The sequence below is a fragment of the Tenebrio molitor genome, chromosome 1, assembly GCF_963966145.1.
Source record: "Tenebrio molitor chromosome 1, icTenMoli1.1, whole genome shotgun sequence".
NCBI classification, from domain to species: Eukaryota; Metazoa; Arthropoda; class Insecta; order Coleoptera; family Tenebrionidae; genus Tenebrio; species Tenebrio molitor.
In genome coordinates, this window is record NC_091046.1 from 21,247,474 (window position 1) to 21,274,178 (window position 26,705).

The 26,705-nt window shown below is 34.2% G+C and overlaps 1 protein-coding gene and 1 long non-coding RNA gene across 23 annotated transcripts in view; one reads left to right on the forward strand and one right to left on the reverse strand.

The window, feature by feature from the left end:
- The window catches only part of Dscam2 (Down syndrome cell adhesion molecule 2), a 431,544-nt gene that overhangs the window by 133,042 nt on the left and 271,797 nt on the right, over positions 1-26,705 (forward strand). For all 22 annotated transcript variants that reach the window (XR_011156457.1, XR_011156456.1, XR_011156462.1 and 19 more), the window contains exon 6: positions 7,606-7,709. Coding sequence is in view for 15 of the 22 variants with exons in the window: in XM_069036617.1 (XP_068892718.1) it covers positions 7,606-7,709 (104 nt within the window). In the remaining 7 variants the exon portion in view is untranslated. The remainder of the gene's footprint in view (positions 1-7,605; positions 7,710-26,705) is intronic.
- Positions 1,645-2,780, reverse strand: LOC138122387 (uncharacterized). The gene is made up of 3 exons (XR_011156477.1): positions 2,443-2,780; positions 1,980-2,316; positions 1,645-1,924 (listed from the first exon to the last, which is right to left on the reverse strand). It is a non-coding gene; the product is annotated as an uncharacterized lncRNA (long non-coding RNA).

The following is a 26,705-nucleotide window of genomic DNA, read 5'->3' on the forward strand; positions in this document are numbered from 1 at the left end:
TTTGTTCCGATCCAATAATTGGGTCTACACCTGTTGGATTCGGAACTTGTTCCACGGCAAAACATCGGCCGAGCCCGTTTGCGGGTCAATGGTATCCAGCGCTTCTCGCTGTGATAGTGCGCCCTTGGTGGGAACAAGTCTATTATTATTATTATTATTAAATTACAGACACCAAATTCTAGTGGACCAATTCATTTGTGAATATTTTAAACGATTCGACCGATTTACAAGGATTTAAACTAATTAACAAATTTTACTATATGGATTTAGCAACCCCGAACAAAGCTTCCTATTTAATGTAAACATCTTATGAGAAATTTAAATGAAACATCACTTACGACCAAACTCAGACGAATTGAATTATTATCAACATTGTTAATTCTAGTTAAATTTTGTTTTTGTCACTCAAAATACACGGCGACTCCTTTCTAAACGGATGTATTAATTTATTTATCGTTATATCTCTATTTTCATCAAATTTTGAACAACAATTATATTATTTATCTTTTCGTATGCAAATGAATGCCTTGCTTGGTCGACTGGTCGAGTGTGGAAGGCGTCTCGCCACCCTGACAACTTGGAGAAATACCAGATGGCCTTTTGCAAGGAACTAAAGAAGTTAATTTTGCGATTTGAAACGGTCTTAAATTCTAGGAAACCCTTCGTGGGAACGGCTCTGTTTTTCTCAACATTCTGACATTTCCAAGACATGTGTGTATTTAAAAATGGAAATAAATGGAATTCATAAATTGCACAGAAACAATTTGGAGGTCGTTAAGACAAATCTGAATTTGTTGAATTGAAGATGGATATTTTCCGCGATGGGAATAAAATAAAGTTTATAAATACCGCGTTCATCACAGTACTTATAATGAGGTATGAATTTTCTAAAAACAAAAAAAAAGCGCCTTCTCCAATTTTTTTTAAGTTTGTAAATTTGGTTTTATGCAGAGGTTTTTACGATCCTGCGGCATCCAAACATGTTTGGCAAGTTTTTGAAGTCTTTTTTATGCTACCTACTCAAAATGTATCAACAAATATTGTACAGTGAATTTAACTCGCTTGTATTTAAATTTAAAATTGATGTCCGAAGATTTTCCGGAATATCTGGCATTTCATGCAGAGGTTTTTGTTCATGTAAGGTCTCTAAAAAACCTGATGGAAAATCGTGGTCATCTTCCTCATAACTGTTTAATTAGTATTTTTTAGATATTGAGAAACAGCAATTAATTTTAAATTGTTCTTAACTTGAAGTGCGATGGGCACAATTTGTTTCGCTCTTAATGAACAAAAAAGATTTTCCAAACAATCTTGGAAAATCGACTTGTTAGGATAAAGTCATAGCCTCGATTTTCCAACAACTCCGCTTGCAATCCCAAAAGCGATTCTGTTGACATCAACACACCAGTTTGGGACGGTTTCCAAGTTCTCTTGTGTCCTACTTCCATTCTTCTGAAGATATCCATAAAATACTCAATAGAGTCATCATATATTTTTGGGTTCACTGTCGGATGAGAAGTCTTAGATTTTATATCTGAGTGGCGTCCAGCAGTAATTCCCCAGACTTTCCATAAAGCTTGGCTACTAGCTCCCATATCTGAGGTGACACTTAGAACATTTAAACCTAATGGCTCCGCTTTTTCAATTATGTCATTGATAATAATCACACCTTTGATAGAATTTTCACTAAAATAGTACCCCATTACTTGTTTCCAGCGTGCTTTTATACCAGCAAGCATAAACACCAGAACATGAGTAGCAACTCCAGTGTGATCTGGTAACGTAACTTTGTCCAAGAATTTATTTAAGAAAATGTCGTAGACAGAAGCTGATGTTATGGCCATTTCATGCAAAACTAAGGCACAGTCTCTTTCACTAGGGGCAAATGTTTGTATCTTGATATGTAAAAATTTCAAAACCTCATCTAAAATATCACTATCAAAGTTTAAATTTTGCAGTTTTCTTTGAAGTGTACGTACAGATGGTAATGGCAACTTTTGTCGTAATAATTCTTCATATCCACTTCCACTACAACTAAATTTTAATCTTAACGCGTTGACTATAGTTTTATTCGACCATTTTAAAAATTTATATGATTTCTCCTCACTTCTACGCTTTAGCATTGTTACCTGGTCTTCATTAAACAACTGTTTTAATAATCCTGCCTGGTCTACCTTTTGGTTCATTTCAGTTTGTTTTTTAAGCTTAATTAGGGTATTTCTCAATTAGCGTTTATACCTGGCAATTTGTCATGCACAGCCATATTGACAGTGACTGCTGACTCACTTCCTGTAAGACTCACATCTTGTTCTATATCTGTAAACAATCATCAATCAACAAAAATTACTTATAACTCATAGAAGAATTAATTGTAACATTAATTGTAACAATGCATAGAATGATTTTTTTGAATTCACATTTTTGTTTTAAAAATAGTCTTACCCAGAACACTTAAACTGTCTTGAGTTTCACCCTGAGTTTCAACATGTGAAGTAGATGGTTGTGGATCCACTTCACTACTTGCCAAAGTTTGTGGTTGAACTTTAACTATGTTTCCTCTTGTTTTTGGTTGTTTCCTAGTTTTTAGTGGATGAGAAAAGGCCAATATTGTAGGGACAGCGTTAATTTTTAACTTTAGAGATCCATCTTCACGAGTTTTTTCCCACATTTCTATGGCAAAATGTACCTAAAATTATATGAAACGTGAGGAAATAACACAGTCAAACTCTTGTTTAGTAAATCAAACTATTTGATTAGATACTTGTACAGATGTTATTAAAAATTAGACATTGTTAAAAATTTCATTCTTAACAATTACACAAAAGAAATATACAGCCTGAGTTTGAAGGTTGTGCAGATATTTTAACCTGAGGCGGTACGTGTTTAAAGAAGGGAAAATAACCCAACTTGCCTTATACAAATGTTAATGGTTTACAAGAAAATCAAAGGAATCTCTTTGTTTGGGAAACGCTGAAAATTTTCAAATTTGGCGGGCAGTTTTGACGCACGAACAATCTAAAAAGTCAAGTTTTTATGTTACTCGAGGTTATGTTTGAATTTTATCGTTTATATTTTTTGAGTTTCATCATGAATCTTTGATAAAATTAGTAAAGTGATGATAAAATAGTACCAGCAACTGATTCAGAACTCAACAAAGGCTTAAACCAACGAAGGAAAAATACTCTAATTGTGAGTAAAAGAATGAAATGAAACATCGAAAAAGTTGCTCGAAATGCCTGCCATCGCTTGCCTTGCCTTCAGTACGACGTGTGCAAGAAAGCCGAACTTGATTCAGAATTCACAATGAGTGGCACTATTCATGAAGGTACCACATTTTTCATCGAATTGCTAGAGGAATTTCCTCGAGTAATTCGGGCAAAACTTCGTTTAAAAATTGAAGATAACCGTCTACTCGTACATTCAAACGGCAAGGTAAAACATAGGGACCGACGAGGTGATTTTCAACAATCCCAACCCACACGTTAATTTAAATTACTCCTGGAAGTGACGCTTTTGGATTTCACGAGGAATGTCTTTTTCTGCAACTAATCTTCTCGTTGGCGGTCAACATCACGCTTATTCATTTCGAAACGCCCGAAATGGCGAAGATGCCGCACAACGTTTACCAAGGTTTGTGAATTGGGAAGTATCCTTTGAGGCAAACTTTAACCGTAGATTTGCCGTGCTAGCTCTGAATGTCCACTGGCTTCGCCATCGCCATTGATCAACCATATCGGTTTTCTTCAGGTTGGTGAAAGACATTTGTGATTTAAATTGAGGGTAAAATTGATTTTTGTCAAAGTGACTTAATTTTGAATTAAATGACAACAAAAATGTCTACTGTTTGTTTTTGACTTATTTTTTCATAAAATTCAGTGGCTCCCAAACTTTTTTCGAAAAAATTTGAACCCTTTTTTCTCAAAAAATATCAATGTTTGTATAAAGCATTATTGGCTCAATCGTTACTTTTTGTGGGATTCTCTCACAGGGTCAAATATCTGCACAACCTTCAAAGTCACCCTGTATAAGTACGACTGTAAATACTAATCTCACATAAACAGGAATAATCTGTAGGTTTCCATTCCATTTATCCCGTTTCATTTTAATTACGAGTATATGTTGTTCACGTTGAGTTGAAAATTTCAAAGTCAAATAATTTAATTTTTTCGCTCTGTAATTATGCTTTGTACGGGGTGATCAAGAAGGACTGTTTAAGTTGGTAATGCTGAATTTTATTTTTAAATGGTACAACTGGAGTAACTTCCGGTTGTTGACGGCTTCACACTGACAGCCGCATCAGTGACAAGTCAAATTTAACATTTCAAATTAAATTAAACATGCTGGTGAATCGTTCGAGAGAAGAGTTAATTTATGTTTAGAGCAAAATGGAGAGCACTTCGAGAATTTCCTTTAGTTAATTTTTAGATTATTATTTCGAATTCCAACTTTGATTTCTTTTTGCCGTTAATTTTTACTCCCATAATCTACTATTTTGTCGTTATTAATGCTACGTCTACGTCAGATATCTGTCAAATAAACCCACAAAACATATCCGGTTGCAGTGTTGTAAATATCCGAATAAAAAAATGTTCTTAATTGTATTGCCAACTTAAACAGTCCTTCTTAATCACCCGGTTAATAGTGCAGGTAAACACCGTTCACGTTGGATTGAGCATTGCTAAATCGCATTATATTGGTTAGCTGCATGTCACTATTTACAAAACATAATTACAGAGCCAAAAAAATAAATAATTTGACCTTGAAATGTTCAACTCAACGTGAACAACGTTTAACCATTCTTTTCTTCGGGCAGGATCTTTTGGAAACTTTTTCATTATGAAACCTTTTTTAGCTGAATTGCTACAGCCTACTGCTGCACAACCCGGCATTGTAAACGAATAACTAAACAAATTACGTTAATGATACAATTGTGGAAAACATTTCTTCAAACTTACATGCTTCTTAACCAAACTATGAATGGGTATATAAATGAGGTATACGTACTACTTAGATAAAACTATTTACACAGGAACAGGTGAACACAATTGACTTAAATTGATTAAAAACATCAAACCACAATTTGCCTCTTAATGGCCTCGTGACCTCGTGACCAATCAAAAATGATACATGCTAGTGTCGCCACTGTCTTATTAAAGCCACTGTAATAAAGACCTGTCCAATATTTTGTCCTCCAACTTGTATATAAAACATCGTAATTTTCTTCCGACATTTTTGCTATTTTTTTCAAAATGGAATGTTTTATTTATGTCATTTCTATAAGGACATGCCGACTTTAACATCATCGAGATTGTCTTACGGCGACAATTTTTCTCTCGGTATTATTTTCCCATTTCAAATTTGATTTTATGGCAGTTCAATTATTATTGTATTTATTCGGGGCTGGGCTTGTGATTTTGGGAACAGGCATGAAGATTTTGTAGCCTGTTCAGGTAAACTTCGTCCAGCGAGAGATTGGAAGGTTTTAAATATTATTAAATTAGCCGAACACTACAAAATGCACTAGAATACATTAATTACGAGTAGAGCATAATTTCAGGGCAAAAATGTTACTGCTTGAAGGATATACTCGTATTTCAAATTGTACGTGCTATTCCGGGCACGGAATCTTGCCCAACATTTTAAAACATTTAAAAAAAAATATGTAAACCAATCTTTAGTGTCATTAATAAATGACAGTTATTAAAAATCACTTTGAAGTTTTTCTTATGACATCAAAAAAGCAGGGAAATGGCATTATCGAGTCAAAAGTTGGGTTATATTCAATAAAGGCCAGTTCACACATATTTGTCAGTTAAATGTCAGTTGTGGCCAAGATTCCGTGTCCGGAATAGTGCGTTAGGTACTACTTTCTCTACGTAGAATTTAGTGATTTTTATGTGAACCAATCTCTCGCTGGACAAACATTACCTCCAGGGCCGTCTCGTCTGTTTCGTAAAGCATGAGAAAAGTAGGGCGCACTCGAATTCCCGTCTGACTTATTTCTTGTCATAAAGTAAGGCAAGAATTCCCGTCAGGTAATTATCAATTGATATAATCCATAACTCGAGTTCCCGTCAAGGGTAAAAGAGCGCTTCAATCCCTTACTTACCTACCCCTCTAGCCGTTGCCAGGTACCATTATTGTTTACCATTACGTGGACCAAAAAAAAATGTTTAAAATTTTAAAAAGTTACAAATACCGTGTGATCAACAATTACATATATACTTAGATAAGGGGCGGCTGTGACTTTGACAGTGTCAGATTTTTCGTATCTTTGCTAAGTCAGCTAATAAACGTCAAACAACTGTTACTATTAACCGAATTTTAACGCAAAAATGGTTTTTATTTCAGAACATAGAAGATTCATCATTGAATCTTACTTTCGTAACAGTGCTTTCAATAAAAAAGTTTTTTTTCTGACGGGAATTCGAGTCTAGAATTTCGGGTGCATTTTTACCTTGGCGGGAATTCGTGTGCAGGATTAAAGGGCCTATGTCGAAGCCCAGATATAAAATATTATGCTGACGGGAACTCGTGTGCACCGGAAAAGTGATGTTGGTGCATGCAATAAATAACTGAATAAATTTATATTCTTGTATTTACCTAATGATTGAAAAAGACCATAATATTTGAATATTTGATTCAATGTTGATTACGTTTGCTAATTAATTATCCAAAAGAATAAACAACAAAATTCTAGACATACATCAACTGAAAACGTTCCTGTGGGCACGCGTTCGGGACAACAGATCTTCTTTTAGAGTCCTAGTATTAGGCTGTCCAGAAAGTTCTGAGCGTTTTTTGTGGTGTTCTGTTTCTCGATATAAAATAAATGTATAATCAATTGTTAATTTTTGTTAGTTTTTAAAAATATGCAGTACACTTGTCCATAAACAATTTGACGTTTCCCAGTTAAATAATTTTCAGTTGGTTACATTCTAGTAATTGATTGTTTGCATGGAAAAAGAACGAAATCGTAATTTAATGTTATATGAATTTAAATATGGACATTCAGGGGCAGTAGCCACAAGAAATATATGTAGAATTGAAGGTGCGGGGACGGTAAAAGAGTCTACTTGTCGGCGATGGTTTGCGAAATTTCAGAATGGGAAAGAAGGTCTTAAAGATAAGAATCGTTCGGGACGAAAGAGCCCATCGTTGTGGAATTGAGCTTTTGGGACAAAGATGGTTGGAAGTCATTATATCGAATTATAACAGCGAATATTTGGTTTAATTGTTGTTTCATTTTTTAAGTAATAGATATTTATTTATTTTTCTAAAAAACGCTCAGAACTTTCTGGACACCCTAATATTTATGGTGGTAGTTGCCTATTATCGGGATATTCAACTCCCTCACAATAGGGCTGGTAGTAAAATCTATTTTCGCGGCCTTGATATACAAATGACTATTACATAATTTCTGTTCCATTAAATTATGAAGATAAAATTAAGAGTTTAGCTACAAATTGGCCTAGATTACGTTTATGTTGTGTATTAAATTAAAAAAATAATATTGAACAAGAAGGTGGAACTTAAAAATTAAAATCTACTTTGTCTATTAACTAATTATAAACATTTCATTGATGCTTTAATTCTTCTATGCAGGTGGCATTCAGTATCAGGACTCGAAACTAATTTAATGGTGTCTGGACCAAGAATAAGGCAGTTAGCTTCTGTGCTTGCAATCGAAGCTGTCACCTTAGACGATGGTATGTAAAATAGTTTATTAGTACATAGTGGTATATACAGGGTGTCCCAAAAATGGGGTACAAACTACTTACAACCTTATCGAGAATGTTTAAATGTACATGAAAAAAATATTGAAAAAATGTTTCCGACAAAAAAATTAATTATTTTTATTATTATTATTAACGATAATACAATGTAAACAAAGATATATTCATACATCATTACCTTGCAATGTTACCGCAGAGGATTTAAAATAATTTTTTCGATTTCCAAAGCTTCTAAATTCTCTATTATGCAGGATTAGATATTGATAGTGAGTGATCTTGTACTTTGTGATAATAGGTACGATTAGACGTAGCTGTCATGACAATTTCATACATACGAGTATATTTCAAAATAATTAACCTGTTAAGTGCTACTTTAAAAGACCGCCAAATCAGCAAATAAGTCCAATAGAATTTTTTTAACATTTTTCTGGCGTTTACGGTAATCTCCTCTACACCGTAGTGCACCGTTAGTACGCCATTTTTGGGACACCCTGTATATATAGTATACAGGGTGTATCTAAAGTGCGTGTGTTAATTTTAACACGTAACAGAGGTTGTTAAATGAAACGTCTTTTCTATTTATTTTCCCTCCACCACCCGACGGCACGGCAATTTTGCCGGAGTACATACACTATTACGGATATTACTATCAAGTAAATAGTGCACCCTTACCGGCGTCTCACCTCCACATTTTGACTTTGTTGTGTTTTATTATGTTCTGTGTCAATGTTAAGGAACTTCCTCACGATATGACATAAGTATAATAATATACCTTTTTGAATTTCAACTACCAAGTCCAAAATTTTTACATTTTTAAATAGTATATTAAAGAACGAGTTTTATAAGGGTTGATTTGGCGCACGAGCCCCAAGTGTAAAAAACGACTCGTAGGGGAGTTTTGTATGGGGCGAGTGCGCCAATGCCCTTATAAAACGAGTTTTTTATGTTATTTTTTAGAATTTGCACCCTTTTAATTTTTAAATAAAATTAAATTAAATTTTAAAATTCTAGGAAATTTTGTATTAATTGGTAATTCAAGGTAACAGATGCAACTACATCTGCAACATATGTTAAAAAGTAGAGTTTGAACATTAATATTGGAAGTTTTTTGGTGTAAATGACAATAATACATTGAAACATTGATAAAAATTTTCTTAGAGATCTACTAAACCACGAGTGCTTTAAGAGATAGCCATAAACGACTCCAAATTGAATACAATAATAAACCTTTTAGAGACGCAGATTCTAAAAAAGAGATTCCGATACTATTCCCGTTGCTGTTTATCTATACAGGGTCTTTCACAACTCGCGCCCTAGAGAAAAAGGGCACCTGCCGACGACAATAAGTTGTCAAAAAATAGAAACAAAGAATTGACTACTGCTTTCATAACGGAGTTACAAGACTCGTAATTCTACCAATCCCAGAAGGGCATCCCGAGTTGTGATGTTATTTCAACCAAATAAAGCCAGTTGCTAGGTTTCAAAAATAATACCATCAGCTACAAAAAATGTTTGGTTTACTGTAATTTTGACACTATTAGATTTGACTTTTCATTCTCAACAAATTTAGGTTAAAAATCTGAAATGTTAGAGCTGTCATTACATTGCAAGTTCAGATGTCTACTGCTTAAGCAAACCCTATGGGCGATTCTAGGAGATGCTTGGAGTGTAGCGACTCCACGGACCTGAGCTGAGCCATCAGTGTCGGATCTGACAACAAATCGGTTACAGAGGCTCTGATGCGCAAAACCCACCGATGATTTTTGGCTGATATGACCAGGTCGGCTGCGCTCTCAAGTTTTGTCCTGGACGTGCCGCGGCCCTCGGACTCGTGGGGTAGTGGTTGATGCTTGATAGTCGCAATTAAATGGCATTCTAGGTCATTTCAATTGTTACAGCGTATTGTAACAAAAGTAAAAAAAATGTGTTGCAAACGAAAAAATAATTGTCATTTCTGCCCGGAAAACGTTCTTCGAAGACTCTTGCTACCTCCCTGGCGTTACGTTCACATCCCTAAATAATCAGCGGCTGAATACATGATTGTAACCAAATAAATAAAGGTTTTGGCTTTTTTTATTACAAATTTAATTTGACAGTGACATCTTTCAAAAACAACTCCAATCGCCCAAATATTTTAAAGATGTTTTTTCTTAAATGAAGTCCTAGCAACGTAAAATTACGGCAAACACACCTTGGAGGTATAGATCTCTGATTGGTTAACTTTAAGTTGTCTTTTCGCGAATATCTTTTAAGCTAGATTTTTTTTTCTTCAAAATTACACATCCAAAAGCAATTTCTTGTTTCCTCTTTTTCTCTAGGGCGCGAGTTGTGAAAGACCCTGTATATATATTATTTTTGTATTTTTTATTCTTTTCCACACCACCACAGAGGTAGAGCAATAGGGTGCGTTTTTTTTTTTTGATGTGGTGTCCCCAGTGGGCATAGTCCACACACCTTGGAGGTATAGATCTCTGATTGGTTAACTTTAAGTTGTCTTTTCGCGAATATCTTTTAAGCTAGATTTTTTTTTCTTCAAAATTACACATCCAAAAGCAATTTCTTGTTTCCTCTTTTTCTCTAGGGCGCGAGTTGTGAAAGACCCTGTATATATAAAAATGAATCGCCGTTCGTTAGTCTCGCTAAAACTCAAAAACGGCTTGACCGATTTCAATATTTATTTTTTTATTTTGTTCGCTTTACTTCAGGGGTGGTTTAAAAAGAAAAAAAAAATCGGAAAAGTTGCCCGGAAAATTGGAAAATTCGGGAAAAACTGAAAGTGCTTTTTTCTGTGGGAATGGCTGGAACGATTTGGCTAATTTTTTTTTAATGTTCGTAATAATCCGTATGAGGTTTTTATGTAAAGAAAAATTGGAAAAGTTACCCGGAAAATAGGAAAATTCGTGAAAAACTAAAAGTGCTTTTTTGTGGTGGATATACATAATTCTTTTTTTTTTTGTTTTGTTCGTTATAGTCGTGAAAAAGTTTTCAGGAAAAAAAAAATCGGAACAATTACAAAGGAAAATCGAAAAATTGGGGCAAACTGCAAAAATTATGATTTTTGTATGCATTTTCGATCATAGCTGACGGATAGGAACGACATATTTAATTAATTACTTTTTTTTTTGTTCGATATGCCCCGGGATGGAAATAACTCAATTAAATGTTTTCAATAGAAAAAAAATCTGCAAAAACTAAATTAAAATAATTCGGGGAAACCTGAAAGTGTTTTTTTGTATGAACTCAAGACCATAACTCAGGATTCGAACGATGGCTATGCGTAATTCTTTTTTGGTTTTGTTTGTTAGGGTTTTGGATAAGTTTTAGGAAAAAAAAATTCGGGACAATTACAAAGGAAAGTCGGAAAATTCGGACAAATTTCAAAAATTATAATTTTTGTATGCCCTCTCGATCATAACTGACAATAGGAGCTACATATTTGCTTGATGCTTTTTTTTTGTTTTCAATTGAAAAAAAAATCTGGAATATTTGAAGAAAAACCTGGAAAAACGCAATCCAGTAAATTAAAATAAAAATACATTTGCTTTTACTTTTGTGTTGTTTCGCGATCTGTCCAACAAATGTAGTACATAGTTGTTTTATTTCTATTCCAATTTATTTGCCTACATGCACAAATGTTATTTGACAGCTGATTATGAAATTGGGAATCAAACCAATCGGATTGTTTACTTGAACATCGATCTTGCAATCGAAATCGAAATGTAAATATTGGGTGATTCAAAATAATTGTGGATAAATCTGGCAACTATGTACGAAAATTAATGTGGCAACTGTGTAGGTAAAATAGAGATGACATTTCTTTGACAGTTCATAGACAGTTGATAGACAAAACCGCAAGGTTCCAACTCCCAATTCCAGGCACATCACTCATTTCCAGCAGTGTAGAAATACCGCCGATAGAATTCATCTCCCATGTAAAATTCCTCATTTTTACTTTGCTTGCACATTTTCAATAGTTTTTCACAAATTCACAAAAAAAATTAGGTATTGAAATTTGGACAAGACAACGTCTGTCGGGTCAGCTAGTTTAAAATAATAATGTCTGGTCTGTTATGCTGAATATGAATGTACGATCCAAATATAATTTGTAATTGTCATTTTCCAAACAACTTTCTGGTTTATAAATATAATGTGGTTGTGTATCCTTTAATAATTTGAATTTAACTGCTAAATTCAGGTGTATAATTTTTGCGAATATATCATGACGTTTTTTATATTCGCTTTGAGCCAAAACGGTGCAAGAAGAAATGATGTGTTCAATGATTTCCCCTTCTGTTCCGCAAATCCTACATTTATCAATGATCGATTGCAAACCGCATATGTGTTTTTTATAATTTCTTGTATTTATAACACGATCTTGTATTGCAAATATAAAACCCTCAGTTTCAAGATGAATATTTGATTTTTCAAGCCATGCATGAGAAGCTTGAATATTAATTTCTGGTTGTTCTAGTTCTTTACAATATCTCCCATATAAAGACTTCTGTTTTATATTTGCTATAGTGTCAGGTATATTTGGCTCAACAATTTCTGAAATTATATTATCACTTATAATATCCTTATAATAATATAACACGAGGGCTAATTAATACGTTTTAGAAATGCATTCGAAAAAATTTCCGGATATTAATCAATGCACGAGGGCATATTCGGTAAGAAAATCGCAACGACACGGACATTAAGCTTCTTCAATTATAAATTTTTAAATCGTACGACACTCATTAAAGACCAATAGAAAAATTAGTTCACGAGCCATAACCAAGACAACAAAATAAATGATTTTGATTGGCTGAAAAAATTTCCACTTATTAATCACAGTTAGGTTGGTCTACCTACAAAAAATTTCCAAGACATTTTTTTGTTGCCATGGTTATGGCTCGTGAACTAATTTTTCTATTGGTCATTAATGAGTGTCGTACGATTTTCATATATTATACAACTAGAGGATTGAAAATTCTCGATTATACGAGACGTGTTGCCCGGAAACACCACGAGATCGTAGATCGAGTGGTATTTCCGGCAACACGTCGAGTAATCGAGAATTTTCCATCCTCGAGTTGTATACGGGTAGACTATATCATGAATTAAATAAATAAATAAATAAATAAATAAATAAACAGGTTCCCGAAACCGACTGGGCGCATTCAGTAGCAGAGCGATTTAAGGTGACGTTAATGTGACGGCTAGCGCAAAAAATTTTGTAAGTTAAGGCGGCGAGCGAAAATACAAAGGTTGGTATATTCGAATATACAAAGGTTCGTATATTCGAAATCGCCCTGGTTACTACAATAACCGCTGTAATACATGGTAACTAAAGAAAATCAAAGATTCTTATTGGTTTATAAAGTAATGAATGATATAGGCCCATATTCACCAACGCCAGTTAAAGTTAACTGTAGGTTAAAATATACGAAAATATTGTTGTAACAATAGGTAACTAAGGTAACGAAACATTTTAACCTACAGTTAACGTTAACTGGCGTTGGTGAATACGGCCGATAGTCACTTAAATTTAAAGGTGTGTAACCTTTATCCGCTGAAACCAAAGCATTAAAAAAAGTGTTATCACGAGCTCTATTGAGAAAATAATTTTTTAATGAAGCAATGTGATTGTGTTGTAGAATTACTAGATGTGAAAAACCCCTACCACCATTTTCGCGTGGTAAATTAAACCTTTCAATAGCAGATTTGGGGTGATGTTTACAAAATTTTCTAAAGAGAACTCTAGTTTGAATGTTTATATTCTGTAAATTAGTTTTGGACCATTTTATAACACCAAAAGAATAGGTCAACAATGGAACAGCATATGTATTAACTGCTTTAATTAAATTATTACCGTTTAATTTTGATTTTAAAATAGATTTAATTCTTAAATAAAATTGTTTTTCTAAATTTTCTTTTATAATTGAATGTTGAATATGATTTGATTGATTAATACCTAAATATTTATAAAATTCTCCTTTATTTAAATTTTTAATGATTTCTCCTTGTTTAGTTATACATACAGTGAGTTTTTTTAAAGACTGGCCATAGGGTTTTACATGCTAATTTTTCAACCCCCTGTTAACTTTTGTTCTGATGAAAATATTCAAACCATTTTTGGAACAAAGTTGAAAGATTTTTCAAACTATCGGATAGATTACAATTCAATATCCCAAACTGTCGAAAAAGTTGTGAAAAAAATATTTTTTAGCGCGCCGAAAGCGTCCAAAAGTGGAGATCGTCAGGTGCTGGTTGAGCCGACAATGGCGCTACTCTGGCGGCCGCTCGACGTACTATTATTTCGGCGCCCTGAAAATATTTTTTTTCACAACTTTTTCGACAGTTTGGGATATTGAATTGTAATCTATCTGATAGTTTAAAAAATCTTCCAACTTTATTCCAAAAATGGTTTGAATATTTTCATCGGGACAAAAGTTAACAGGGGGTTGAAAAATTAGCATGTAAAACCCTTTTGGTCAGTCTTAAAAAAAACTCACTGTATATTCTAAATTTTCGTAATGACCGCGACATATTGATTGCGTTTTACACTTATCAATACCAAAACTCATGCCAATATCATTTGAGAAATTTTCAGTTATAGTCCAATCAATAGGGAGTTTTACCTTGCAAAAGGTACAGAAAAGTTTATACTTGGCAGGTATCTTCTATCAGGCATATTATTATTGTTGTTGAGTTTGCGACCTTGGGGAGTTGCCGCTCGTCCCGCCATACTGGAGAATAGGGGTGCAAAATCACATTTTTGCGATTATTTCACAGATCAATAGTTTCGTAGTTACAGCGTGTAGAAATCGAGAATTTCTTTTATTTTTGTATTTTTTATTCTTTTCCACACCACCACAGAGGTAGAGCAATAGGGTGCGTTTTTTTTTTTTGATGTGGTGTCCCCAGTGGGCATAGTCCACGATGCAGTAGAAGTTTACTGTTTTACTCTTTTTGATCTCTTTGTAGCGTAGACAGACCGTAATGATCTGGATCGAACGGTATAGATGAGCTGAATTCATTAGAGTTTATGCATTCGGGAATTCCTCTTGAGAATTTTCCTCTTGTTCCTCAGGGTCATCATCATCATCATCAACATCATCTGGCATTTGCCAAAATAGAAATTCATTGATTTCAGGTATTTGTTCGTCTTGATCTTCAGATTCTGGAACGTCTGTGATTATTTCATTATCCGTGCGAGATACGTATATCTAACTAATTACAAAAAATGTAGAACATACAATTTTTGTTCTTTACGTTTTTTTTGTCAGATAAATAGTTTCGTAGTTACAGCCTGTAGAAATCGAGCATTTATTGTTTGTCCGTCTACGGGAATATCGGACTGCAACGTGTATACTAATGAAACAGGTTAACGCCAAATGATGACCTGATGATGATGACCCTGAGGAACAAGAGAAAAATTTTCAAGAGGAATTCTCGAATTCATAAACTCTGATGAATTCAGCTCATCTAAACCGATCGATCCAGATCATTTGGATCCGTCTACGTTACAAAGAGATCAAAAAGAGTAAAACAGTAAATTTCTACTGCATCGTAGACTATGCCCACCGGGGATACTATGTAAAAAAAAATTGCACCCTGTTGCGCTACCTCTGTGGTGGTGTGGAAAAGAATAAAAAGTACAAACATAATAGAAATTCTCGATTTCTACACGCTGTAACTACGAAACTATTGATCTGACAAAAATACATAAAAAACAAAAAATGTAGAGAATTGTACACTCTACATTTTTCATAATAACTTAGATGGACGTATCTCGCACGGATAATGAAATAATCGCAGAAATGTGATTTTCCCCTATTCTCCAGTATGGCGGGGCGAGAGACAACCCCTCAAGGTCGCAAACTCGGCTATATTAATAATATGCCTGATAGAAGATACCTGCCAAGTATAAACTTTTCTGTACCTTTTGCAAGGTGGAGCCATTTTTATGTCTCTATTGACTGGACTATTATTGTTAGTAAAGATAAAATGTGATTCTTTTAGATGCATAAACTTTTATGTCATCCATTTAAAGAAGGTGATTTAATTTGGAGAGTGTGGTATTATTAAGTCTAATATTGAAACCATATCCAGTGCTATTTGATAGATTTGTCAAAGGATTAATGGCTAGACAAAACCATAAAGGACTTAAAGAATCTCCTTGATAAATTCCCCGTTTAATTTAATTGAATTTTATTGACGGCTAACAGGCTGGACGCCCAATTGAATATTTGATTTATTTACGAAAAAGCGTTAAAAATTGACTTAAAATTTGTAATAAATTTGCCATCATATGTTACATTGTTACAAAAAAAAATAGAGAATAGTTAATCACAAGTTTGGTAAAAATTGGGTGGCAAAAAATCTTGGAAAACTTTTGCGAACTTTGCAATATGTATGTTATAGAGAAAAGTTTAATAAATTGGCGAGTTCTTCTAGCGGTTAAAATTAACGCACGCAGGTATTTCAGATATACCTTGTATATATTTTTAGTATACTGGGTGATTCTGAAATAAGTTTCAGAAAAAATATGGAATATCCTTGACACGAAATAATTCTGCGTAAATGACTTTTGGGAGTGAAATTAATAGAATGGAAATTAACCCATATCCTTGTATTTTCGACGCCTATGAATAGGAAAAATTTGTCCGAATTTGTTCATTTCATTCACAAACATTGTTACATCAACTCAACAATAAAGTCGTAGGTGCAAGCATACATTGGTTTGTAAATGTTTCTATGAAAATGATTTAAAGGAGTAATGTCACGTTTGTGACTGACGGGCACCTTTTACCTTTAATTATTATTGTTGCTAAACCACCAGAACAATCAATTAATCATCTTTAACTCAGCAGCGTACTAGCAATTTTGACCAATAGCCCGGGCAAGTTAGCTTAAAAAATAAGGGTAAGGTTACTATAATTCGCATAGAGCTGAAAATTGGTACGAATGTTGGACACGCCATTATAAAAGAAATGTAAAAAGTCCCATCGCTCCCACATCTGCAAAAAAAGTTATTCAAGGTAAAATGTCGGGAAAATGGGTTTTTCGCATTTTTCAGCCAAACGGTAAATTTTATCATAAAAATAGATCAGACAAAAATTGTAGAGCATGCAATTCTCTATGAAAAATGTTCTTATACTTTTTTTCCTAAGAATAACCATTTCTGAGATATAGCGATTCCAAAAGCTGAAAAAGTTGTGTTAAATGATTTGAAAAACAAGACAAAATTGTGCTGAAGTTTTTCAAAATAGTAATTCTACTCCACAAGCTGTAATCACCAACGGAATTCGCTCCCTTCTTTCTGTGTACGGAGCTCCAAAAAACTTACCTGCTTAGATAAGTTTCGATGTGCAATTGGCATGTCTTCCCCCAACCTCTGCTTCCGCTCAACAACATCTATTTCGGGTATATTATCAAGTTCAAGTGTGGCTTGGTAATAAACTGGCCCCAGAAGACTGGAGTTGGAAATTAGTTGATAATACATTGGAACAAATTCAGACTTTACTCCCACCTGCACCGGAAAAACTCCTCAATACAATTTTTTGCAATTGCAAAAAGGGGTGTAATGCTAAATGTGGCTGCAAAAAAGTTGGATTGTTTTGTTCATTAGCATGTACCAGTTGTCAAGGCCAATCATGCTCCAATGTTGAGTCGCCATTAGGAGAGGATGCTTACGATATCTGCGAGGAGTACGAGGAGACATCTGATTCATCGCTCTTAGAACAATTTACTTGTATCCAGCAGGAAGATGAAGAAGAAGAAGTAGAAGAAAAAGAAGAAGACGAAGAAGACAGTACACTTGAAGTACCATCAGATAACTATCAATCAGACGAATAATTTTCCCCTTTTACTCATAATTTACATTGCTTTTATCATCTCCAATAGTACCATTTTTCATTTGATACAATATTTTTTAATGAAACAGAACCACAATAGATCGTGGAAGAGGCCTACCGGGGAAACCACGTTAAAAAAATGCGCCAAGTACCTACACTACGTCACAGGTGGCGTGGAAACGTGAGCATATTATGAAGAACACCACTTTTTGAATCGCTATATCTCAGAAATGGTTATTCTTAGGAAAAAAAGTATAAGAACATTTTTTATAGAGAATTACATGCTCATTTTCGCGACCTTTGACCTTGAATAACTTTTTTTGCAGATGTGGGAGCGATGGGGACTTTTTACATTTCTTTTATAATGATGTTCCCAACATTCGTACAAATTTTCAGCTCTATGCGAATTATAGTAACCTCGAATGTGTTCGTTGCCCGGGCTACAAATTTTCAATCATTTGTATCTCGTAAACGAAAAAACTTCCATAAGAAAATGTTTTTGTCTATGACTTCTTCATCATCACCAATTACCGTTTTTTTTTCCAAACTTATTTAAGAATCACGCAGTATATACCGCGTATTATGGAAGTCCACGTAATAAATTTAACTACCAAAATAAACAATTTTTTAATTCATACGTTACTATAAATTATGTAGTGTAAAAAATCACATTTCCCTGTATAATTTTTCCGATAAATGTGTTTGTTTAATTTATATCGACCAATAAATAATCATAATCGTAACAGGGAAAAATAACCTATGGGGTTGACAGCTGTATATGTCAAAAAGTTTGACAACTGTTATTTCGTAAAAATCTGCAAAATTGCATAATAAAACAAAACCACATAAGTTGATCAACGGTCTGAAAAACGTTTATGTACGAGTACTATTCCGGACACGGAATCTTGGCCACGACTGGCATTTAACTGAAAAATGTGTGTGAACTGGCCTTTATTGAATATAACCCAACTTTTGACTCGATAATGCCATTTCCCTGCTTTTTTGATGTCACAAGAAAAACTTCAAAGTGATTTTTAATAATTGTCATTTATTAATGACACTAATGACTGCTTTACATCATTTTTTGAGAAATGTCTAAAAATGTTGGCCAAGATTCCGTATACGGAATAGTACCTATTTTATGTGGTACTCGTAGGTACTGGCAGTTAGTGCTAAAGTGCAATTGGAAAATATAATGATGATTCTAACCTCAACTCTTGTATTCACTTGCAGAAAGATGATTCGATTTTACCAGGAAGTAGTGGTTAAGTACAAGACATTTTAATAATTTGCAACATTATTAACATAATTTATTTTGTAAAATTACAATTATTGTAAACATTAATGTTACAATTCTCCACTTTAGAGAACAATGCAAGAATTATTTGGTTACTGTCAGCTTTAGTAACGGGCCTTCAAATAAATTTATATTTAGAGCAACCTATGGAAATGCAATTGTTTGCAACATTTTTCCAGCGTAGAAAATGACACAAAAAACGTCTGACATTTTAACGAAATAAAATTAGGTTAGAAAATATTTTTAATTTTTGTAGTGCATTCTCCCTATTCCCCCTCCACGGAATATGACAATATGAAATTGGGAAAAAGCTTACAATGTAACCTGTGTAACTCCGGAGAATAATTGGTTACCTACAAAAATTACTTTACACTGTTAACAGAATTAGAATGTTGCTTACGCCTACTCTAAATATATATTTATTTGAAGGCCCGATACTATTGGGGGCATAAAAAGTGGGACATCAAATTTCTGTCAGTTTTGAAAAATTCGATGTAGTTATTTTTTTATTCTTTATTGTCATTTTGCCTTTGATTACACAATCCTGCACTGATTTCGATGTTTGCATAAAATTGACAGTTTTTGAACAATTTCGACCGCCTGATTACGAAAATGATTTTGGTTTTGCGCTATCACGTCTAGTTTTTTCACAAATCGTTTTTTCTTAAAATTGAAATGTTCACCTAGAATGAATGAATTATTTCAAAATTTCGATATTGTAATATCGGACAACAATATGGATATTCGAAATTTCCTTGTTTTATTTGCGAGTGGGACTGCCGGGCAGGAGACAAGCATTGGACTCAAAAGAAGTGGCCTTTAAGAACTAGACTTGTACCGGGAAGCAATAGTAAAAAATAATTTAGTTGTATCCTAAAAAAGTAGTATTAGGTACCACCAATGCATATCAAACTTTGTTTGATGAAGCAATTTGTAAAGCCTCTTGATAAAAATGGACAATGTTTCAAGTATTAATGTACAAAGTTACCAGATCTCTCCAATGCCAAATTAAAAGAGGTTAGGACCTCAAATAAGATCTTTGTACAAAGGTAATGATTTTCAAAATTGTATGAATGTTGTTGAAAGGAATGCCTGGACGGCATTTAAGAACGTCATAGAAAAATTGTTTGGAAATCACAAAGATGAAGACTACGAAAATATTGTAAGAATCATGTTTAAAAATTTTCACATCTTGGGATGTAATATGAATTTGAAAGTGAATTTCTTCTTTTCGCACTTAAATCTTTTTCCTAAAAATCTTGGTGCTGTCAGAGAGGAACAAGGGGAACGTCTTGACCAAGATATAAAACAAATGGAGAGGTGATATCAAGGAAGATGGAGCGTATCAATGATGGTAGACTTTTGCTGGATGTTACAGCGCGATGTACCCAAAAAAAATATACAGCAGGCAATCAATTAAAAGAAGTTTCCTCACAAAGCGTTAAAGATGCCATTCTCATAACGAATAAAAAAATTAGTTAGATTATTAACCAAGAATTATTATAAACATCTTATTTTCCTAAATAAATTGCTTAATTTTTTTTTGTTAATTGTGAAAAAACCTGACGTGATACAAAAAAATGAATTGTATTTTTGTAATCAGGGCTCCAATGTTATACAAAATCAGTTATCAAAATAAAAACATCGATTAAAAAGTTTTGTTTTGCAGGCCTGTGTTATTCACTGATTATTGTCACATATTATATCCCAAGTGCAAAATTTTTTATCGGAAATTTTTTTGCTAATGAACGAAAACATCCATAAATGAGGTCAGAAGACCAATTATTAGCAAATAAGAGCACGAGACGAAGTCGAGGGCTTTTAATTGATAAATTGGTCTTCTGACCGAATAATTTATGGATGTTTGAGTTCATTAGCAAAAAAATTGCCGATATTAAATCTCTATATTGTTATAGAAACGACACCGAATTCTGTTTTTCTATTGGCTATTTTTAAGTGTCGTGCGATTTTCATAAAAATTTGACACTATTCTAACTGTTTAAAAATTTATTTTTTTAACGTCCGTCAAAAAAAGTGCAAGTTTTTCATTCGTTTGAGTTCATAAAATATGTGATTTTTGAATCGGTCAAGAAGTGGTTCATTTTTCCACGCATTTTGCGTTAAAGAAAGTGCCGTAGCATGCCATTTTTTAACGCAATTATAAATTTTTTCAGTCATGATTAGTAGTTTTTTTTATTGGTAACCAATTTTGCTCATGTAAAACACGCCTGGGCGTGTTTAAATCGAACTTTAAAAAACGCTCTTTTCCATGGCAACATCGCGCGTTTTCCATGGAAACATCACCAAACCCGAGAGGACCGGAGAAACGTCTAAATGTTAACTCATTTAACATTTAAAAAAAAATATCGTAAAGTATTCTTGAATAACTGGTCTTTAAAACACTTGCTCTATTTCGAACACTCCGGCTGCGCCGTCGTGCTCGAAAAATCGCGCGTGTTTTAAAGACCTTAATATCCACTTATACTTTAATATACTAATTTTTAACGAGTTCGTATGTAAATTGGGATTTTTTTGGCATGAGTGAGCCAATTTAAAACGCTAGTAAAACGACGGGTTCACACAGGAGAAAATTTTCAAATTTTGAGTGTCGAAAAAATTGTTATCTAAACTTACGGGCGCGAAAATTTTTTTGTTGCAACTCGTTAGTAACTCGTTAGCACTCGCTTCGCTGGAACGGCAAATTTTCCTTCTCGTAAAAAAAGGTATTAAGTACTTTACTCACATGTTGCATAAATAACTATTATACTCCTATGTTCCTTTTTCCAAATGCCCTCTTCTTTTGATAAAGGCAGATTTTGATTGGGACTTTGCATTAAATAAATATTCACTACGTGCTTATTTACACTCATTCGCTACAACCTACAATACTTAATGACAACGTTAACCAATTCATAGTAAGATTAGAAACAGATAAGGCTCATTTCACGTTAAAAGTCAAGACAATGATGTTGAGGTCCCACTTTTTTTGCTCCCAATAGTACCTACTTCCGAGTTGGACGTCAATATGTTGTACTGGTCCTTCTGTTAAGGTAACATTCTTGACAGTACTGCTGATGAGAGAGTCAATGTTGGTGGTTAAATTGGAAGCAACTGCTAAAAATTCAAGTAGGTTAAAGCACTGTGTTGTAGTTTGTGACACAACTCACCAACTGTTTGAGCTGTGGCTGCTACATAGGGCATTTGTTTTGATGTTGAAGGACCGTCATCAATCTTCCTCTTCAGTGAATGTTCCACATAACCTTCCACCACTGCCGAAAACTTCTAGCCACCGTGCTATTTATTATTAAAACTGTCTGTAATAAAATATGTTTTTTTCACCACTAGTCTCAGAAGGCGTCATTATTGACTCTCGAACCGAACCCAGAAGTAGAATTTCTCTCATCCAGGTTAATATATTTTTATTATTAACCAAGGTCAATAATGAACAGCCGTCACCTAGCAACGAAAGATTTTCGTTGATTTCACTGGTTAACGTAGACGATTTTCATAGCAACCGTTGAAAAATTAGAACTCGGATCGTCGCATCGGTCAAAATAATTTAATTATTAATTATTACCAGAAAGGGTTTTAATGTATCTAGTAGTGAAAAAAATAGTATATAAACCACGGTGGAGAAGTCCCTTCGCCTTCGCTCCTTCCATCCCTCGGCGCACCTCGGGATCTAATCTTGGCGCTCTGGCTATAATCATGAACTTCTCCACCTTGGTGTATAATATACTATTATTAAAAATTTTGTGAATTAAAGAATAGTTATTAGGTATATACTTTCACGAGAAGAAATTGTCCTATGTAACGTTCTTTCGATTTTTGTTGCAATCATTCAGAATTTAGTCCTTCTGCCACCTGTCGTACTGCTTCTGGTGTCACATTTAACTCACTCTCTGAACTAGATATTTTTTCACTTAATTAACACACCAAAATCAAATTTTCAAGCACTAACAGTGAAAATGTAACCTAATAAACACAGTAAATAATTTGTTTGGAAAAAAGCAAATGAGCGGTTACCGTCGCCAAGGAATTGATTCCACAGCATTCGATTCTTTATTGACGATGTCAAATTTATACAAAAAGTTAGTTTAGATTTTTTAAAAAATTAATATTTTGGTCAGCGGAAAAGTCTAATACAAATGTCGTACGGGAGGTATTTTCCGGCCCTCCAACTAATCAGGTACTCGGCTGCGCCATCGTGCCCAAAACTAGTTGTCGTGTCGGAAAATTCAGCTCCCGTACTCTAATGTAAATAACTATTTCAACACAGAGGAAGACTTAACATTAAAATAAAAGAAAATGCAGAAAAAATAATTGAATATAAAAGTATTCTATAAACTCTTCGCCGTTTTCTGCACATAATTCAACCCTACATCGAAGTTTAAGCTTCTGAACGCCCATGTGTGATACATGAGTGTTGAAAAATTCAACAAGTTTTGTAATTATGTGACGAAAACTGGTCCAACACTGGATTAAATAAATTCTTTGTTCTAAAGACATTTTGAAAAAAATAATAAGTTGTTTGTCAAAAAACGAGGCCATTTGTAATAATAATAAGATACTCTCTCTGTCTTCATTCTACGTGTATAGGTGTTTAGAATATAGCCTAAGGGAGTCCGTTTCGGCTCAGGGACGCGAGGGTCGCGGGTTCGATTCCGACCCAGGGCGAAATTAAAATTTAAAAAAAAAAGTTATATTCTGTCTCGTGATTCGGAAGTCACGTTAAGCCATTGGTCCCGGTCTATTGAGTTGGTCATCATGCCCCTCATAGATTTGTAAACCAGTCCTAGACTGGGTAACACATTTTTTTTTTCAGAAAAATGCACAGGTGTTTAACTTCGTCCATAAAAATACTAATTTTTGTTAACTACTAAATGTTTACTAATGCTGAAAAATTCATTGTAATCATATAATGGGTTGTTTATTAGAAAATTTTTAACAATCGCTAAAAATACTTTGGTTGGCTACTCTGTTACTGTTCTCTCGATGGCGTTATAAAATTTAAGTGATAGATATTCAAAGTGCTTTATGGATTTTGTAAGTCTGTGACATGGTAAGTACAGATCTGCTTTGTGACGGGTGTCATGCTGACGAACATCCTGTGCCCTATCAACAGACGACCTCTTGTGCATTACATATTCTAAACACCTATACACGTAGAATGAAGACAGAGAGAGTATCTTCAGTTGTATGAACAGCGGTTTGCAGCAATCCCTTTTCTTTGCGCTGGCCAGTAACCGGATGACTTTCTTTTTTAGTCGAAAAAGTCGTTGACACCCACTACTATGTCTCCACAGAATGATACCGTAGTTCATGATTGTCTGAAAGTGAGCGTAATACACACACTTTAAAGAAGTTTCATTTGACACGATTTGATTTAATCTTCTGAATAAATATTGTAACCTTTCGACTTCCTTGACTTTTCCTCGATGATTTTTTTTTCTCCCTCGTTTGGTGTATTGTTGGTTGCCGCATTCCCTCAGATGAAATTTTGCGGAAAAATACGAAACAAAAACAATGAGAAAGAAATATTTATGGATCCTACGTTGTGTATTATTTTCCATTTTTCTTTAATTAGGCTCTAATGAGAGGCCGTACCTTTGGACGGTTTTCAAAGATGAAATTAAAACGATTGCGCACACTTCACTTAAATTTTATTTAACAAATAATCGAGTATGGTGGCGTTTGGTCCCAACAAATGATAGAAATAAATAAATGACTTTAATAACAGAAGTTGGCGGAAATTTGACCCAATGAGATTTGACTCGCGGCCCTCGAATTGAGATCTGACTCATGAATAAATGACTAAGCTGGGCAAATATAGGAGTTTATGGCGCGAACAGCATTATACGAGTTGGAGATGGGAACTATGTGATCCGATTTAGATTTCAATTACCCCAATTAAATTGAACCCGACGCGATGCCCTGGAATCTCATAGATCACCCCGGTCTACTCCGGTGGTCGAAAATAAAAGGGAAAAAAGGGTTCTAACAGGGCCAAAGGGTACCTCTCTTCACGTGTCAGCTGGCCTAGTTTGGTCACTGTCCCGTTTACGGGTGACATGGCGGTTTGTGCACTTATGCCGGACCACAGCTAATTGAGTGCGACGGACACTGGCGGTAGCTTCCCGAACTCGAGAATCCAAGACATAAATAATGAATGGAAATGTTTTATAATGATTGCATAATGGTTCCCCTTGACAAGAGCACGTTTCCCCAATCGGTAAATGCAAGAAGATCACATACCTCGCTATAAGGAATTTAATTCAAGATTCTAAAGAGTCACGTGGTCATCAAAAGCTTCAAGAAAATAATATCATCTTTACGTTAGAACGATAAAGAACTAAATGCTGTTGGGCTAATTAAATCGCGGCTACAAATAATGTACAAAAATTAGAGGAATAATTTACCTTGTAAATGTAAAGAACGTGGTCACAAAATGGCTGCTGGAAGTACTGAACGTACCTCCGGCTACTTTGGAGATCAAACCCCGAGTGAATCAAAAAAGCCTTGTTTCCCGTCCCGCAATCGGTTTTATCATTTCTGGCGCACCCCACTTTCGCAACCCCTACTTGACCAACGTGACCAATCAGCTCGGTTCTACTTTACGCCGATCGCGACGCCTTTTCGAAATCTCTAAAACTTTTGAAATTACAGTTTCCGTTTTTCCACCATTATTTTAAATGTTTAAATTTAGACTTTTGTTAGGACCAGACCGTATATACATAATTTGTTGTTGAATTAGAACTCTGAAAAGGAACACTAAATTACTGACTCTATACAATAATAAAAATAAGCATCAAGAACCAAACACAATTAAAATGGGACAAACCGAATTAACAGGAACACTGAATTACCGACTCTATACAATAATAAAAATCAGCACCAAGAATTAAACAGAATTTAAATGGAACAAACATAATTAAAATGCAACAAACATAATTAAAATAAAACAAACACAATTAAAATGAAACAAACATAATTAAAATGAAACAAATTAACCTTATTTTGAAACCTAAATTGGGCTTGAAACGCTGTTACGCAAGTGCCATTTCATGCAACTAAGTTCCGTTGTTCTGCTACTTCTAAAAATTGTTCTACATTTGTTTGATTCCCCAAAACCGTTCTAATTAATGATTACTTCGTAAATTTCATTCTCTCTCTCTCACTCACACGTCTGATTTCTACGACTACCTGGCTTTACCGTTACCCGGTCCTCTGTGTTTTCTACCGATCCCTTTCTACCTTGCTTTGTTACTTTTCTAACTAAAAGTGCAAACGATTCTAGTTCTTTTCTACGATAAAGCGCTCTGTTTTTAATTTGCAATTCTCGCCCTTTAATTACAAATATGCCACAAATTTGAGAATGCTAAAAAAAGTAAATTAACCTAATGAACATTAATTTTGTTGTTCTCTCAATTTGAAACCTGCTAACATCAAATTCATTAATTCAATTATCCCCTGATTTTAACTGGACCACCCAAATTGTCGAACATGTAATTACAATCAATTTATTGCAACGCTTCCTTTCCCCTGAACACTTGTTCCCCTTGGGCTATGTTTTGCCCCGGACGCGTACCTGCATTTTTCAAAGAAAGGTTGGCAGATTTCACTTGAGGAGTGTGGTGCCACTCTTGTGAACAAAGCAACAATAAAATTTACAATTGACCAGCATTTCCGTCGCAAATGAACGGTATTTAAAATATTTCGTTGAAATCATTTTTAAAAATTAAAATTATTAATTTATCGAACCTATTCGGACCGTTACAATATATTTGTCTGGAGAATTTATTTGCTACTTCACTTATGTGTTCATTCCAT